Source organism: Anabrus simplex, chromosome 13 (genome assembly GCF_040414725.1).
Source record: "Anabrus simplex isolate iqAnaSimp1 chromosome 13, ASM4041472v1, whole genome shotgun sequence".
Classification (NCBI taxonomy): Eukaryota; Metazoa; Arthropoda; class Insecta; order Orthoptera; family Tettigoniidae; genus Anabrus; species Anabrus simplex.
In genome coordinates, this window is record NC_090277.1 from 77,772,913 (window position 1) to 77,791,572 (window position 18,660).

Consider the following 18,660-nt stretch of genomic DNA (forward strand, 5'->3'; position numbering starts at 1 on the left):
ATGAATGGGAAGTAATAGTCTCCAAGGTTGTGAAGTTCTAATGCAAAGCATTTTATCTTCTGCAGTCCTTCCAGCCAAACAATCAAGTACTCTCTCCATCATCATCATCATCATCCTTTAACCATCTCCAGGTGTGGTACAGGAGCACTCTCCATCTTTGTCTATCCAGGTACATTTCTTCTTTCTCAAACTGGTGCCATTCCTCCACTCTTTCTTCCAGGTCCTGCTTTACTTGTGTATTGTGGCGGATCTCTTCATTCCATACCTTATCTCTTCTTGTTTTCTTTAGCATTGACCTCAGAAACTTCATTTCTGCAGCTTGATGTCTGCCACTGTCTCTACTGCTGATCGTACAGGTTTCAATGGCATATGTAGTTATTGGCACAAAATATGCCTGATAAAGGGTTGTCTTTGTACTTACAGGCATTTGGTTAACCCATAGAAGATAATGTATCCACAAAGATGCACACGAGATGCTGTCAGTTGGTACAATTATGTTATTTACATGTGTATACAAATTAAACACACACTTAACCTTGATCACTGCCATCACAACAAAACGCACATCACTAAGCTGCCATTTTGACAAAAGCCAACTGCTGCACATGGAGAATACAACCTTGGAACACAAATAAAACAGCTGACTGCTTAAAAGCATGTCCACACATGGTCACAAGCATAATCTTGCTACACCATAACTCTTCTGAACAATAACTCACTAACACTCAGTAATTAACTTCACCGTCAAGATCGTCTCTTTATATATATATCCTGGCCAGGCTTCCAGAAAGATATGTTACAAGCAGTACATTCATGAAAATTCTAGAGTGCCTAATACAAAGATTTTAATGTATGGAATATTCTCAATCGTTCTCGTGCCTATTACCATTCTGGAAGTTACAGTGTGTTTCACAATTATGGATTACAATTTATATATACAGGTAAGAATAAATTATAATATTAATTTACAGGTATTTACATTAACTGCACTGATATGAATATATATATCACATGTTTCATGACATAACCTCACAAACAGCACGACCATATCGTATATACATATGGTGTAATAATCATAATAATAATAATAATAATAATAATAATAATAATAATAATAATAATAATAATAATAATAATAATAATAATAATAATAATAATAAATGGATGTAACACTTCACAGCCATACATACAAGTAATAATAATAACCATAATCGTAAAATAATAATAAGAAGAAGAATCATTCAAACTTGATACTTGTGTCGGTTACCCATCGGTGAGAGAATATTGTTTTCAAGTTATACCTGTTATCGCACTTGTGTCAAAGAGACCTAACTTGGTAATAAAATTGTGCTCCTTTTTGGACTGTGTTAGTGATTTCATCAGAGGACTTTGCGTCACTAGCTGCAATACTGCCAAGATATTAAAAATGGTTAACGTTTTCTAATTTCTCGCTGTCCAGCTGGATTTTAACCTGTAGGGCGTGCCTGCTGACTGGCATCACTACTATTTTGTGTGGCTGATTTTTAGGCCAAACTGTTTAAACTTTTTTTTTTGCTATTGGCTTTATGTTGCACCGACACAGATAGGTCTTACAGCGACGATGGGACAGGAAATGGCTAGGACTAGGAAGGAAGCGGCCATGGCCTTAATTAAGGTACAGCCCCAGCATTTGCCTGGTGTGAAAATGGGAAACCACAGAACACCATCTTCAGGGCTGCCGACAGTGGGGTTCAAACCTACTATCTCCCGAATACTGGATACTGGCCGCACTTAAGCAACTGTAGCTATCGAGCTTGGTACTGTTTAAACTACTGGTTCCAAGTGTTTGATTTCTGTTGAACTACTTCTCCTGTTCCTCCCCAAATCACCACATCGTCTGCAAAGATTAATGCGTTGAAGTCCTCATTAAATTCATTCTTCACTCTCTTCATTACTTCAACCATAACCTGTTTACAGTATATGCTTTTATATGTATGTACACCTACTTGTTATAGGGGCTACCAGAATTCATTCCATTCAGAAAGCGACAAGGAACATTCTCCGGTTCTCGACACCTCACACATGACCTACCTCTACCCATCGATGAGTGCGAGGATGAGTTTGTGGGCCGTGCAGAGAGAGCTAGGAATTGTCTGAGACGTGGTCGATCCTCAACAACTACAGATCCACCGAGCCACAAAGGGATACTGAGGATGTCGTCTCTTCAGGCTAGTCGCAACCACGAGAGTACTCCTCACCCTGTCATGAGGCAGTTCTCTACTCCTAGTATGCCGCATGAACAACTGCTACCTAACTCTCTCAGCAGGTAAATCCAACTCTGAATTTAGGGAGAAGGGAAGATTGGATAAGTAAGAAAATGTATTATTCTGAATATAAGATGAACTCTTTTTCCAAATTTTCAAATAAAAAAATTTGGGGTCCTCTTAACTCCTTCCAGCCCAGTTTAGTTCAATTATTGGGATGGGGTTCACATCCATAAAAAATTAATGAATTTTGCACCTTGGGTAGAGTTCCGTATATTGAAATACTGGGTCATTCAGTTACCTTGGAACCAGAGCGGCTGTCGGAAGTGACTAAGCCGACAGCTGCACAGGATGGAGGGGAGTCTGCGGGGACTACCGGTTCTGGCTTTGTCCCACAATGCAGTTTGTTTCGTGTTTCAGTTAGGGCAACATGTATGTGCAAAGTGAAGTGAGAATGTATGGAAAACATTAATGACAGGCCCAATTATTCTATTCCACATCAAATGTTTATTTATGATTCGTATGTCCGAACAGAATCCACTCATGCTGTTGGGAGATTAATTCAAGAGAAATTTCCAGGTGTTTCAGATCCAAGTCATGGGATGCTTCATAGATTAGTTAATAAATTTTGTGGAACAGGTAATATTAATAAGAAGAAGTGAACGAGGTAATGTACTGTGCTAACGGAAGAAAATCTTGAAGATATTGGACAAAGAATGAAAAATTCTCCTAAGAAATCTCTTTGCCTTTTCTTACGGTTCCATACAAGGGACTACAAAGTTACTTAAGTTAAAACCCTATAAAAGTAGTGTGTTATAAAAACTTAAACCGGGTGGTCCTGTGTGTAGGATTAGCTTTAGTGAATGGATTGTGAATAAACTACATGACAGAGAAATTGATCCCAGTCTCATTCCCTTCTCAGGCAAAGCACGGTTTCACTTTCATGGGTATGTAAATTCTCAAAAGAGCTGATATTGGATGCAGTTCCAGCATCTGCTGTAGTGATACAGGAGAGTACTTCAAAAGTACCTTAAAATTTATCAAACAGTCACTGTAGCTTGCTTTGTATTGTCCGACCGGCAGGAAGCTGTAGCTGACCAGCCGAGTCTCAGCTGCAGATCTGCGTTAATTGGATGACCTTGTATTAGTGATACCATTGGGCATCACTGAGCACATTAAATATAAGGCCCAATTACATTTCCTCTATTCTGAGTCAGAAATATAATTTTCCTTCTATCAATCGATATATCCTATTGATTACAAGTGATGAATCTCATACTTGGTTCTGTAATGACCTAACAATTTTCAATACAATTCTTTAAAAGAATATATTTGTATTGGTCCAATACAGTGTTGATACAAGCCACGTAAAAACATAGAGCTAGTAAAACTAGGACATGTTTCAAACCTTTATGTGTCATCTTCAGCCAGTATACAAATAAGACATCTTAAAATTTTCAAAGTGAAATATGTAGTCAAAGGAACATGATTAATGGAAAAGTTTAGTGTTGACACATTAAAAGTTTTTAAAAGAACATCATGAATTGTTTTTCAGTCTTTATAAAATTCTAATGTGAGAAAAAGTGATAGATGTTCACCATTATAGGTCTATCTTGATAATTACAGTCCAATGCTAAATATACAATAATTCTGGCTGGATGAGATGTTTCTGGCTTTTTGTAAATTTTTGTGGATGAAACAAAGTTTCTCATAGTGCATGAGCACTGCCTTTGGCTCCAGGTAGCCTATGCAATGACCTCCACTATGCACTAGCCATGTGTCTTGGTAGGTGTGCTATTTACCAACTGATGAGCCCAAATTGGGCTGAAACGCTGAAAACCAAGAATGATTTAGTTGGAAAATGTATAATGTCCAATAACGGACCATTTATATTGGAATTATGAATTTACTCATTTGGGACTAATATTTCAGATTTCCTATGGGAATCAATGTCTATATCAGGTACATATTAGATGTGTTATACCTCTGCCACTGGCAAGGGAACTCTTCCACCTGCTAATCTCCGATCTAATTGAGATTTGGTACAATGACTTCAGTAGAAATGTGTAATTCAGCCATATCAAAATGAGATGCCCTATGGTATATTTAGTACTTGTTTTGGGGTCTCAAAGTTTGTTTAGTTAAGCACTGCATAGGCAGGAGTAGCGGCGGGGCAGCTGACCGGTTCATGTGTCACGCTCTCACTCCTCCCTCGCACACACACGCACAATACTTCCCTAGCCTCGGCAATCACTGGCACTATGTGGTGAATGGGACCGCGTGGCCCTGTGTGTATTAACACCAACACACAACTGTGTAAGGAAAACAACAGTTACCGCCGTAGAAATCTTTTTTTGATGGTGGACTAACGTTGCATTAACACAACGATGCAAGGGTAGGATAGTCCCATTTGCCTCGTGGAGTGGCAGCGATTGGTGAGGTTAGAGAGAGAGAGTGTGTGTCACATGGACTGGCCAGCCTTACCGCAGTAGCTGCCAATAATGTTCATTACTGTTAGGTCAAAAATTTAAGGCGACCCTTCATTTTTCACATCAAATTCCGAGAAAAGACGTTGTTTTCGATTTGGAGAAATACAGTATTTACAATACTGGTTAAGTGTAGAACAGAGGCAAGTGTTCCCTACTTTGCCTGATAAAACAAATTATCTAACTATTTATCTACAACACAAATGACAATTTCTAATGTTCTGGCTTCTTTCTTGCAGTGATGGTAAAGCAAGAATCTATCAGTTTGATGAAAATCCTCAAGGAAGCCTTCTGAGACGCCTGCTAACCAAGGATGTTCAAAGGTAAGTTGTCACTTCACTATAACTATATCCATTGCAACTAGTCTTTCAAGAAGAACACTTGGTGTTAACCTCATAATTCCCATTTCTATGAAACATGATGAGGAAATTTGCACTAAGAAAATTACATTAAGTGGAAAACATGTTCTGTTGTGCGATCAAAAGTATCTACATGAACCAGCTCTGTTTCACCAATGATACCGTTCTTATCAGCAGCAGTCTTGAGGTATTGGAACCATCACTACACGAGCTCAAGGAAGCCTCCCAAGCTGTGGGTCTGAGGGTGAACTTGAGTGAAACTAAAAACCAAGTGAGTGGTTTGGGTCATGTAGCTGTGAACTTGCATTTGGGAGATACTGAGTTCGACCTGTACTGTTGGCAATGTTTTTCTGTGGTTGCCCATTTTCACACCAGGCATATGCTGGAGATGTACCTTAAACAAGGCCACAGCGTCGCCATAAGAGCTATCTGTGTTGGTGCGATGTAAAGCAACTTGTAAAAAAAAAAATTATTGAACATTTCTCTTAGTAAATTATTCTAGTTCCTAATTCGTCTTCCTATAAACAAATATTTGCCCCAATTTGTCCTCTTGAATTCCAATTTAATCTTCATATTGTGATCTTTCCTACTTTTAAAAATACCACTCAAACTCATTCGTCTACTATTCCACGTCATCTCCCCACTGACAGCTTGGTGCATACTTGTAACATACCACTTAGTCAAGCAGCTTGTTTCCTTTCTCCCAAGTCTTCCCAGTCGAAACTTTGCAACACATTCGTAACGCTACTATTTTGTCGCAAGTCACCCAGAACAAATCGAGCTGGTTTCCTTTAGATCTTTTCTAGTTCTTCAATCAAGTAATCCTGGTGATGGTACCATACACTGGAACCATACTCTAGTTGGGGTAACTCGTACACCATCTCCTTTATGTCCTTACTCATCACCATCATGTCCAGCTCGTTGGCTGAATGATCAGCGTACTGGCCTTCGGTTCAGAGGGTCCTGGGTTTGATTCCCGGCCAGGTCGGGGATTTTAACCTTCATTGGTTAATTCCAATGGCTCAGAGTCTGGGTCTTTGTGCTGTCCCCAACATCCCTGCAACTCACACCACCACAATAACACGCAGTTATCTGCACATGGCAGATGCCACCCACCCTCATCGGAGAGTCTGCCTTACAAGGGCTGCACTTGGCTAGAAATAGCCACATGAAATTAAAACCATTATCATTTTCCTACTCCAGTTCTCCGGGTGTGGTGTACAAGCGCACACCATCTCTTCCTGTCCAATACATATTCCAATTTGAGTCCTTTCTCCTCCACATCAGATTTTACTGTGTCTATTCAGCATTTCCTTGGCTTTCTCCTTGGTCTTTTTCCTTGGACAATAAGGTCGAAGTATTTTGCAGGTCTCTCACTCTTCATGCCACTTATTACACTAGTAATGGGGACCTCATTGCCAGCTACTTTCTGGTTTACTTCATTCCTCATTTTGTCCTTTCGAGTAGTTTGATTCATAGATGTAACGAACCTCATTTCTGTTGCCTGAATTCTGCTGTAGTCATTGTTTAGTGGAGCACAGGTCTCTAAATCATAGGTGAGAATCGGTACGAAGTAGGTGTGCTACAGAGTTGTTTTTGCTTTTTGTGGTACTTTGCAATCCAAGAGTAGATTTCTAACTTGATCGTAAAAGTTTGATGCTTTTTGTATACTGCTTAGTATTTCCTACTTGACAGTGATGTCTTTAGAGATTGTGCTTCCGAGGTACTTGGAGTGAGAAACTGATTCTAATTTTGCTCCCTTCAAAAAATAGGTTCTTACTACAACCTCTAAATACCCTCATAACCATATGAAGAGATCTATAAAAATATTTTGGTCTCTTGGAGATTCCTCATTGAACAAATTTTATTGTATCTGCTAATAATGAAATACAACTTAAACTCCAGATTCTCTGTAGATTAGTTCTGGACCTCTCATTATATTACTACAGAAAATATACTGTATGATCTAAAAATGAGAAGTAGTGTCATAAGAGTTAGGAGTTGTCAGGACAAATGTTTTAGCATGTTCCACTGCATTCTAGAATTGCTGAGGCTGTATAGAAGTGAGAACTTTCCTAAACTGATGACAGACAGAAACTATGCAACAAATCTTTTTTCTTTTTCCCTCAGGTCTTTCAGTGTAACTGGAACTGATATTCCCAACAACATCAGGGAGAAGAGTGTGCTTAAACGACTGATGTCGACTGCTTCCAGCAAGTAAGTTAACTGACAAAAGCCATTAATAACTTAATACAGGCTTGTAATGTATAAAATACAGGCTTGTAATGTATATAAGGAGCTATTGATTATGATTTCTCCAACCAGATAAACTTACTGAATGTTCAAACATGTACAATATTCATCACATCTTTAACCCAAAGGAAAAGGGCTCCTAAATTATGTTTTGTATCTAGTGACCAGCAAGGATGAAGTTTAGCTGCTGTCCGTAAAGTGCTCAAAAACTTCCCACACAGTAAACACCGCCCTGTCCTTTTGGAAGTAGGCATTCAAATTCCCATTATTAAATCTTCTCCTCTTCCTCGTTAGAATTTTGATAAAGCCGACTGGGATAGACTTTCTTCTGCTGATCTCTACAGCAACATCAGATGGATTCCTTCTGATGGCAACAACTATTGTAGATTTATGAAAGCAGTACTTGCAACTGCGAAAAGACACATTTCTCCAAACAATACAAATTGTACTCTGATAATGAATTTAGGACAATGGATCCTTCCAGAAATAGAATGTGAAACCTCTTGATTTTCTAGACACAAACAAGTCATTTCTGTGCAGCTCATGTTCAGTGTTGAAGGTGGAGACTAAAGAGGCTTCTGTTATCCATAACCTTGTTTTCTTTGTGGTTTTAGCCTTCTGCTCAACTCAAAAATCAACATGAGTAGCAAAGATTCTAATCACCCTCTCCGCATAACTAGAAAAGCAAGTTCCATGAAACCATGAAATTCTGCCCAGCCATTTTCCTGTGATTCTGTAACAAACAAACAAACAAACAAACAAACCAACATTTAAGTGAATCTGCCAAGGGTCATTATTTTCCCTGACCAAAAAAACCAACAAAAACTCAGTAATCAAACAGAAAAAAAATCCCCGAGTAAGTTGGCCGTGCAGTTAGGGTCATGCAGCTGTGAGTTTGCATTCAGGAGATAGTGAATTCAAACCCCGCTGTTGGTAGCCCTTAAGATGGTTTTCCGTAGTTTCCCTTTTTCACACCAGGCAAATACTGGGGCTGTTCCTTAATGAAGGCCATGGCTGCTACCAGTGGCATGCAGTGACATTCTTCAGAGGGGACTAGCTGACATGCATGCATCCTTTTTGAGGAATGAGAAAAAATGATGGAAAACATTTGAAGTCTTAAAAAATATATTGCATTCATTTACAAACTTAACTGAAACAAGATGAAGTTAAGCTGATGTGCCTAACAATGTACGAAATGTGATAAGGGACAACTTTTCTTCACTAGTGCCTGCAGACCATTTAAGTGGCCAAATAATGTTGCCACCCCATCATCACCTTGAGCAGATTCACAACTAAGTATTTTTTATTTTCCACCTTGTCAATACACTAAATTGCTTAAGGCAACTTATTGGTTAAAAGTGGTACATGTTTCATTTATTATCAATATCTTCAGCCACATAACACTGTTTAGATGAAACATTTTTTCTTTTCAATCTTCTTATGTTAATTTTAAGGATACTTCCTCTAAAACATTGATTATGAATTATATGAATGTTTCATCTAAACAGTGTTATGAGGCTGAAGATATGGATAATATACAAAACATGTACCACTTTTAACCAATAAGTTGCCTTAAGCAATTTAGTATATCGACAAGGTGGAAAATAAAAAATACTTAGTTATGAATCTGTTTAAGTGCGATAGATACGGACCATGAAGCTGATTTTATGTAATCACCTTGAGCTACGAGCTTGTCCTCACATTGAAATTCAGAAAGGATTTTGAAGATTTGATCACTTACGCAGCAGCAGAGCAATCTTTCCTGAGGTCAGTGAAACTTAAAAATCTTTCCTGAGCTTCAACTTCTTTTACATAACGAATCACAGTGGAATATTGCGATAATTTTGCAACATCTGTAGTTTCATCAAGCATTATTGCAACGAAAGGTGCAACCTTTATTTCTTGGTTTTAGTATGTCTAGAATTGCGTCACTGACATTATCAATGATATTGCTTTGGATTCGATTTGACATGCCTTTAAATACTTTGTTTTGTTGACATGTGTCCAAATTCATATCATACTTCAATAGTAATTGCAAGAACTCAACATAGTTTCCCTGATTAAGAGATTCCTTGTGCTCCTAATGACCTCAGAAAGGCAGCTCTTGTTTCTCTAATAGGCAAGTTACATCAACTAACCGTTTAATTATTTCTCTGTTGGAGTAAACTTTGGCATCATACTTTGAAACATCTGCCCTCTGTTAAGAAAAAAAAATAGAAGCCTTTAATTTTGTAATTCATTGCTAATGGCAACCTTTAAGGTAATTATTTATTACAAGCATGTTGTTTAGCGCATTTTATGCAAACGCTGTTTTTAAGACATTTAGTTCTGTATGTCCTTATATGAAAGAATATACAAGATGCTCAGAACCAACATGAACCAGGTATGTGAGCATGAGAGGGTTGGACATACTGATAAATAAAGAAATAAATATGCAAACTGGATTAAAGCCGCTTATATTTATTTAACAAAGCCGAGCTTTCCACCAAATTACATTGGCCTTCATTAGAGGATGTGAAGGTCTGCCTCCGACAGTGAGCAAAGAAATTGTTCACAGGAATGTGGAAGTCACGACCATACTAACCATGGCCCCCACCCCATCAGCTATACTCGGGGATCGCGCTGTGCTGTCGGAGGCTGACCTTCACATGCCCTGATGAAGGCCAATATAATTTGGCAGAAAGCTCAGTTTTGTTAAATAAATATAAGCAGCTTTAATCCAATTTGCATATTTATTTCTTTATTTTAATACAGTGAGCCACAAAAACCTATGTTCATTAATTACTGATAAATAATTTAAAGAAAATAATTTGTTATCCCACGCTGTTTAATTTTACCAGCTGCTGAAGTTAGCCAGTCAGATAGCTTTGCAGGCAAACTCAGATGGGTTTTGTGAGGCAGTATTGGTAAATCTGCATGTAAATTAACACCGGCTTGAGAGCACCAATTGAAGAAAAACAACTTTGCCAGTGGAGGGATTTGAACACGGACACCCGAGTTGACAGAATCGTGCCATAGCAAGTATGCTACAATTACACCGACTGAAACTGATGGTGTGTTTGTGTTCGATGCTAATTTCTCAAGTCGGTCTTAACACATTAATGACGGGCTACATTAATTAAAGTAGTTTCGTATTGGTGCACGAGCAACCGGCTACGTAAATTAACATTTTCTCACACTGCTTCTTTATTGTGTGATTTTATCCTCTCCGCCATTCATTAATCGAAATATTTCGTGTTGTTTACAAAATAAAGTCTTTGTTGATCGGAATATAGATAGATATATTCTTTCCTTGACAATGCTTTTGATACAGGAAGTGTGGTTTCATAACACTCAGTACCGCATGACCGAGTGTATTGTGTGGTGTCAACATGGCACGCCGTAGCAAAGACAGCTTGAACAGAGATGAAATATTTGGAGAATTGCATGCTGGTAGTTTATCTGATGTCCCTAGTGATTGCAAAAGTGATTGTGAAGATGTGTGTCCGTCAACATCAAAATATATGCGCGGAAGTGAAAGTGCAATATTCAGTTCAGATTAGTTTGTTGATGGCGACAATAATACAAGTGAAGATGCCAGTGATAGTAGTGACAGTGAGGTTGAAGGATGGACAAATAAGGATGAAAAGAGTACTAGAAATATTTACAGGTTTTACAGGCCTCACTTATGCAGTCAGTAATTCCGCAAGTATCCCGGAGGTAGGACACAAGGAACATCTGCTCACCTTGTCAAGTTCCTTTGCACAAGGGCAGCTGCGTCATGCAATACCACACTAAAAGCAAGTACTAGAATCACTGGTAAGTGCTCTCGCCAAGTTTCAATAATTTATTCCATGTCATTTAAAAGTTACATATATTTATATTTCATCCTCCTTCTCATGATAGGTGTGCTTCTGTTGCTGGTCCACAGGAAGGAATGGAGTAGCGCGCACCCGGACAACAACGTGTTAAGCTAAGTGCAGATTATCAAGACTGCCTCGCAAAGCCCGTTTGAGCTTGCCCGTGAAACAGTGTGGTTGGCTAACTTCAGCAGTTGGTAAAATGACAATGGTGTAAGATATCAAGTTAGTTTTTGTAAATTATTCACCAGAGTGACCAAACCTCTCTTGAGCTCATACACCCGGTTCACGCGGTTTCCGAACACGCTGTATACACGAGTTGAATGGAGTATCATGATTGTAAAAGTGTAATGTACACCCCTCCAGGCTTCTGCTAGCTGGTAACGTCCTGAGCTAGCGCTCGTAACAGCTCTTTCTTGTGCTTGCAGAGTTGTCAGTCAGCTCATGACCTTGACCTGACTGATCTAGGGGTTGTACCATAACTCACCCATTTCCTTTCCAATTCGCAGGTCTACTGCGTCCGTGACCATCTCGGAACCTGAATGTCCTGAGCATCTGCCCATCAAGAGACTCATGTCCTCAGCATCTGCTTTCAGTGATGATATGAATGATGAAGAGGAAACTTGTGAGTAGCCATGTAAATTTCTGTGTTTTGAATACCAAACTTTGGTCATTTTTAATCAATTGCGTGAGTGTTTGTGTGGAGATAGAGATACAGCATATGGTTGTGTTCTTTCCCCTTAATTTTTTTCATTATGCCTAGGATTTTCTCTACTGAAACAACGGATAGGCCTGGTAAAGAGCTTACGACAAATCAGCAACAATAAGAACTGATGGTGCATATTCAGGTAATTTTCTTGTTGAGGTATGAGATAGCCTTTTGTCTCCATAGCTGTTCAATACCTGCAGTGAGCATATATGGAGGGACCGAGTGAGTTGGCCATGCGCTTAGGGCCACGCAACTGTGAGCTTGCATTCAGGAGGTAGTGGGTTCAAACCCCACTGTCAGCAACCCTGAAGATGGTTTTCCATGGTTTCCCATTTTCACACCAGGCAAATGCTAGGGTTGTACCTTAATTAAGGCCACAACTGTTTCCTATCCACTCCTAGCCCTTTCCTATTCCATTGTCGCCATAAGGCCTTCTGCACATGGAGTTTCACGCAAGCAGAATGCTGGCGACACTTTGTAGCTCAGTCGACAATTCCTCTGTTAGAGAATGGGGGTCCGCCAGTGGAGCTTCATGCATGCAGTTAATAGAGGACGAGGAGGCAAAGCGGAGGATGGGCGTCACAAGCTACATGCAGTGCTTGAAGCGACGAATCTGCTCCGCTTTATTGCCTTGTTCTGGGTCAAGCAATGAGGTAGAATAACACTGAGAGGCAGAAGCGCTGCCTGGCTGAAGCTAACTGATGGTCGGCCATGTTTTCAGTTGTCACATAAGCAAGGGGGCTGGATCTCGAATGACGAAAATGGTTGACAATACAATCTCCATGTCACCTGGTCATATAATGTTACTCTAGCTCGTTGGGGTCAAGTATTACATCAGGCACCGTGGAAGCCTGATTCGTCGAGGAAGTTGAGAAGAGGGACATTTATACAGAAGCGAAACATGGAAATGTTGTTGCTTAAGAATATGCATATTGTTTGGACATTCTGTAAAACGTATCATGCTTATTAATGGCAGATCTTTTGCTGCTACGAATAGCCTACGATGTAATTCAATTCTAAGCAGGGGTGAACAGAGTATTCTCTTGATTTCTTTTGCCTCTGCCTAGTGCACTGTAATAATAGTAGAAAATCATATCTTCTTCATCACTTGATGTACTGGACACGATCAAGAATCCGGAACAGTACTGTAGAAGATACACAAATTACAACACGGAAATACACAAATCCCCACATCTCTTCCCAGGTTATATCACTCCGCTGGTGGATGCACGCTATAAAAGTAGCACGCCTGTAGCCTACATTCATGCAGGTAGCAATTCGCTCCTGTGTCGCGCAGCTTGCCTGAAGCTCTGTGTGCAGAAGGCCTAAGACCTATCTGTGTCAGTGTGGCATAAAACAAGCAGTAAAAAAAAACATATATGGAGAGACACCCTTAATAGTTAGGAAGATGGTCATCAACCAGTCATCAATGATCTGCATTTAGGACTGTTACCCAGATCACAGATTCCCTATCAAAGAAACCAGTTTTCAATTTTGCAAATGTGTCTTATGTAATCAGGAATGCTTTCCGAGAACTTTTTGTGCAACAGATATCAAGCTGACTGGCCTGTAATTATCTTCTTTATGTTTATCATCCTTTCCTTTGTACAATGTGGCATTGTCCACCAAGTTGTACTGGACGTTCTTTGCCTTGAAACAATAATCACCAATCAGAATCCCCATCATTCTTATTCCCTCTCTCTTCATGGTTTTGTTCTTTTATCCACACACTGATTCTTACTTCCCATTTATTACATTAAACAGTACAGGGTCTCTCTTATAAACTCAGACTGTCCAGCAGCGTTTTTTCTCTCCGAGACCTAAGCAACCGTATGGGAGGCACGCGCATAGTTCTTGACCTTGCAAGAAGTGTGCGCGTGTTAGACCTAGCATCAATAGTGAGTCTGAATCTCAGCTGTTAACATGGCGAGACAGTTATCATAGCAACACTGTATTTTTGTATCGAAAAGGTATTTTAAGTACGAGTCGGCTCGAAGGGTATGCGATGAATTTCTTCAGCAATTTCCTGGTGAAGTGCCACCTTCATGAGCACAGATTCACATAATTGTAAATAAATTTGAAACTACTGGCTCAATGCTCTATAAAAGACATGAGAGCACACGAACAGTTTTAACAGAGGAAAAGCTAGAGGACATTGGTGCGAATCTTGAATGGTCAGTGATTTAATCACTCACAAAATTAGCACAACAAGTAGGGGTTTCGGTTTTTTCTGCACACAGAGCTACAAAGGTGTTACACATCAGACTGTACAGGTTTTGCACGGGCCCATTGTTTGAATCCTCCTGATCCAGCCACAAGAGTGAGATGTTGTGAGGGGTATCTTGATGAGGTCTGGTTTCATCTTAACAGTCATAACTCTCACTATTGGTGTGCAGAAAATCCTAATATTGTTTATGAACTCCCTCATTATGAAGGATGACACTTCCAGCATCTTTTATAAACTAAGATTTCATATAAGATTGTATACATGCTTAAAGCAGAGCGGCTGCACTCGACGTAAGTTGGGCTGAGGCAGCTGCTGTAGTGTAGAGTACCAACACCATGCGTTCAGTCTGAGACACTCTCCATATCACTCTTTTACCCTTTCCCCAAATCACAATATAATTTTGTACTTTCTTGCACCTTGATAAACTGCTTTTGATATCCACCACAGCTGTAAACAGTAGAGGTGACTGTAGACTTTCCATACGGTAAAAAAGGATTGTTATTGAAACTTGGAATATCTAACTTTTTTTGTGTCTGTTGTACAGATGATGAATCTGTGGATGCCGCGGGAGGCAGACTGACGTCGGATGAAGAGCGGGAATATGGGAAGATCCCCAAGAAGATCTACTTGGAGTACCTGCAGGCATGTGGACTCGCTGCAGGAGGGAGTTATCTATTACTGGCGATCTCCTGGCAAGGTCTCAGAGTGTACACTGATTACTGGCTCAACGAGTGGACGGCCGGTTCTAATTCCACAGCTCATGGCCAAGTCATGGAAAGGCATAAGGTACAGGAAACTTTAATTTTTAATTTCTCATACACACTAGCTGCCTTGCCTTCACTGCTGAGCAGTTACATCTGTTCCTTGATAGAACTGGAGAGCTACAAGATGTTACCAGCAGAGGAATAATTATCAATATTTCTTTTCATTTAACCAATTATAAACATACATGTTCTTACAAGACGTATCATGTCCGAAATAACGTACTGTGGCAGGTTGTCACTGTCTTTAAAACTAAAATCAATACCCGGACAGGTAGTGTGTGTTGGGACAGAGCGAGTTGGCTGTGTGGTTAGGGTCGTGCAGCTGTGAGCTTACATTTGGAAAGCATGAGTTTGAGTCCCACCATTGGCAACCTTGAAGATGGCTTTCCACGTTTTCCCATTATAATACCATGCAAATGTTGGGGCTGTACTAATGCCAAGGTTATTACCTTCCAAATCCTAGCCCTTTCCCTTCCTTCCATCGCTGAAAACCTTTGATGTGTTAATGCAACGTTAACACGCTGGCTGCAGTCTGACGCACATGTGTGTTGTCTCATTCTACGCCACATGCTGTGGGCGCGTATCTACGTCATTGTATATGATCAGGTTTTGCTTGACTTTACTGGTGAGCACAGTTCTTCTTTAACGGCACTCAGATTGAGGTTTGGGTTATTGGTTCGTGACCTTTTGCTTTCAAAAGTGGTGTCACAATGACAATTCTACCGTACTGGTCCTTCAAATTCCAACAAAAAAAGAAAATGCAGGAGGCAACTCAATAAGAAAGCAATGTAAATTATATCATGAAAAGGGGAAAAGAACTGACTCCATTTCTCTCCATTGCTCAGTTCCCTGAAAATCCTGTTGCTTAGAGCCTTTCTTTAGGGTTTACCTCTAGTACTACACATGATGTGAATAACTACAGTAATATTCACTACTCTATTAAAAAAAACAGTTACCGAAGGATATTCTTGGTATGAACGATTATTACATAATGGTGTAACATCATTTGTTACAGTGCAGTGTAAATATGCTGTATTAATAACATGGAGATTGATGACTCACATGTGCATCTTCCGGCACCTAGAATATTATATTGCTGTCCAGTGCCGATCATGTATATGTGCATCATTGATGATTTTTCATTTTTATGTGTAGAATCTTCACTTGCAATGTTCAAACTACCATCGTCTACCTTTTAACTAACAGAAGGAAAAGAAATACATACCAACTTCCGGGGTGAGCTGTAGGTTTAATTAAGGGGGCAATGAACATGTTAAACAAGTACCAAATATATATATATATGGTAGACTACTATTTACAGTTAACATTTTCACTGCTGAATTCTTGAACAGTTAGTGCGACCCCAGTGCTGGATTATTTCTGCAAACAACCTCAACACAGATTATCACCAATATGAACATAAAATACAAGCACTATCTATAGAATAATATTTTGCAATGATATTTTAAGTCGCCAGTGTGTTCATAGTGTTGGAGACAGTTCATGTTTGGGATCCAGGGTTACATTCCACATGAGGCAGCAAAAATTTTGTCTGTTAGGAAGATGCTTAGAAATTTTCATTTGCATTATGGGCTGTGTCTACTAAATGAATGCACAATACTAACCCTTACACAGGATTAACAGCACAAAGATTAAATCAAACACACAATATTGATAAAAGTAGAGCGGAACCTGTCATGAACCTTTGCCAACACCTCTTCATTCACAAATACCTTGAAATAATCTATTTCAGAGCATTAAGGGGTCAAATTATTATTTGACATAGCTAGATATAGCACTTGAAATGGATGCGCCTTTGGCACAAACTTGTCATCTGACCACGTGGGCAGGCCTAGGTCAGTGTTGTTTCTTCCTGTCTATGGCAGCAAATCATCACCTCTATCAACATTATCACCACTCTCTTCACTTCATTAATATCCTCAATATCACTATCACCATTATCTAAATCCATATTGGACTTAATGTCTTCTAAAAGTGTAACACTTTCTCTGGACACATCTTACGTTTGTACGCGGCAGCTATCATTCAAACACGATGTTTTTAATTGTGTGACAAAAGAGAAACATTTTCCTGCTGAATTACATGCAGAAGTAATATAAACTAGATGGTTTAAAGTGTGGCTAATAGATGGCAGAAGCATATGAAGCAGTTACAAGGCAGACCGAGTACATGCTATTGCAGCACTGGCGGCACAAGGTCCTGCTCAAGTATACTCGATCGCCGCACTGGTTAGCCATTTCATACAGCTCGAGTATATTTGATCGCAGCAGTGAAGTGTTTATTTACAAGTTCACTTACATCTGAGTTTTCCACTTGGCATAGCTCCTAGTCACGATCTCCTCACACACACAGTCTGGTAGTAGACCAAACTCCTGTCCTTCAACACAGCCTCCATAGCACAGTGTCATTCCAATATAATTCGCTTCACAACTGACAAGCCATTTGACATACTCGCTCGCTGAAATGTCTCGTCACAGAACTGCAACAGTCTCATAACTGACTTGTGACCGATTCACTGAAGACCAGCTGTCGTTAGATGATTTCTGTCTACATATAGGCCAGCAGAAGTTTAGCATACTTTCCACTTCCATATCATTCTGGGTGCATTCTTTCAGCTTCTTCTACGAGCTTCCTTATCATGAACAGTTTGCAGCACTATAATTTTGTTCACCGCTGGCCCGCCCACCTTGTTGCTGTCGCACCCACATTGTTGCTCTTCTTTCCAGTATTATAGCCTTTGAGCCCCTATGCACTCTCAGCCTTCACCATCACAGTAAGAAGTTAAGAACTATGAGACAAGACATTTTAACCCTTGTCAAGCAGATTATATTTTTGGTTGTGAGAGTAATTAATTTTTGTGATTTTTATTTCTGCTATTAGCAAACACAAACACTCTGAAAATATAAGGAGTTAAGCATAAATAAGCCATGTATTCCTAATGTCATCAGAATAGATTCCTGTACAATGGTGGTGTAATGTATGTATTTCTGGAGCACAGGTCTCCTTGTGTTTGATAATTTGAAGCTGTCGTCCCTCTTAAAGATATTTGGGCACAGCGCTATCACTATGGCTTCCCTCACCAGTCAAGCAAGTAGTCTTTTACTGGTGTGAATTTGATGGTCTGTACTGTAGAAGTGTTCTGCTACAGCAAACTGGCTTAGTATTTTCTGTGGAGGATGAAAGAGTGACATTCTTAACTGATCTGAACTGTTCTTTTAGAGTTAAAAAGTCTTTAAGTCATGCCAATACATCAGAGACAACAACCACATGGAACTTCATAGAGGCTAGGTGTTTCTTAGACTGGTTGAAAGAGGGATTTGAGCTTTCAGTCTGTGGTGAAATCTGGATTTACATTGTACTTCCTAATAATGCAACCTATTCTCTCCGTTACACATACCACGTAAGGAAGGAATACTTTTTTACTGAAGTCCTGGTTTGTACTATCCCTATTAGGCTCCTTGATCTTTCCAGCTCGTGCTGTGTCTCCTGATATATCGCAGTTTTTCTTCATGGATGCTATCAACACGTTCACTGCATATTTGTAGAGCATGACATACCCACCAATCTGTGCAAGATATTTGCGTGGAACTCTTTAAAAGTTGTAATAATTAGAGTTTTGAACATTGGTAGGACCAGTTGTATCGAACTCGTGGACTTATCCCACTCACGCGCCTGGTGTGTGACCCGCACATTGGTTGTAATCGAGAGGTAATGCCGGTCATCAGGCAGATAATTTCCCAGATGTGTGAGTAGTTTACT

General features: G+C 39.7%; 1 protein-coding gene across 1 annotated transcript in view; it reads left to right on the forward strand.

The window, feature by feature from the left end:
* The window catches only part of Sur (Sulfonylurea receptor), a gene marked incomplete at its 5' end in the record, with an annotated part of 143,622 nt that overhangs the window by 92,842 nt on the left and 32,120 nt on the right, over positions 1–18,660 (forward strand). Inside the window, 5 exons of the mRNA XM_067157409.2 lie at positions 1,995–2,305; positions 4,969–5,052; positions 7,219–7,305; positions 11,690–11,805; positions 14,661–14,902. Coding sequence (XP_067013510.2) covers positions 1,995–2,305; positions 4,969–5,052; positions 7,219–7,305; positions 11,690–11,805; positions 14,661–14,902 — 840 coding nt within the window. The remainder of the gene's footprint in view (positions 1–1,994; positions 2,306–4,968; positions 5,053–7,218; positions 7,306–11,689; positions 11,806–14,660; positions 14,903–18,660) is intronic.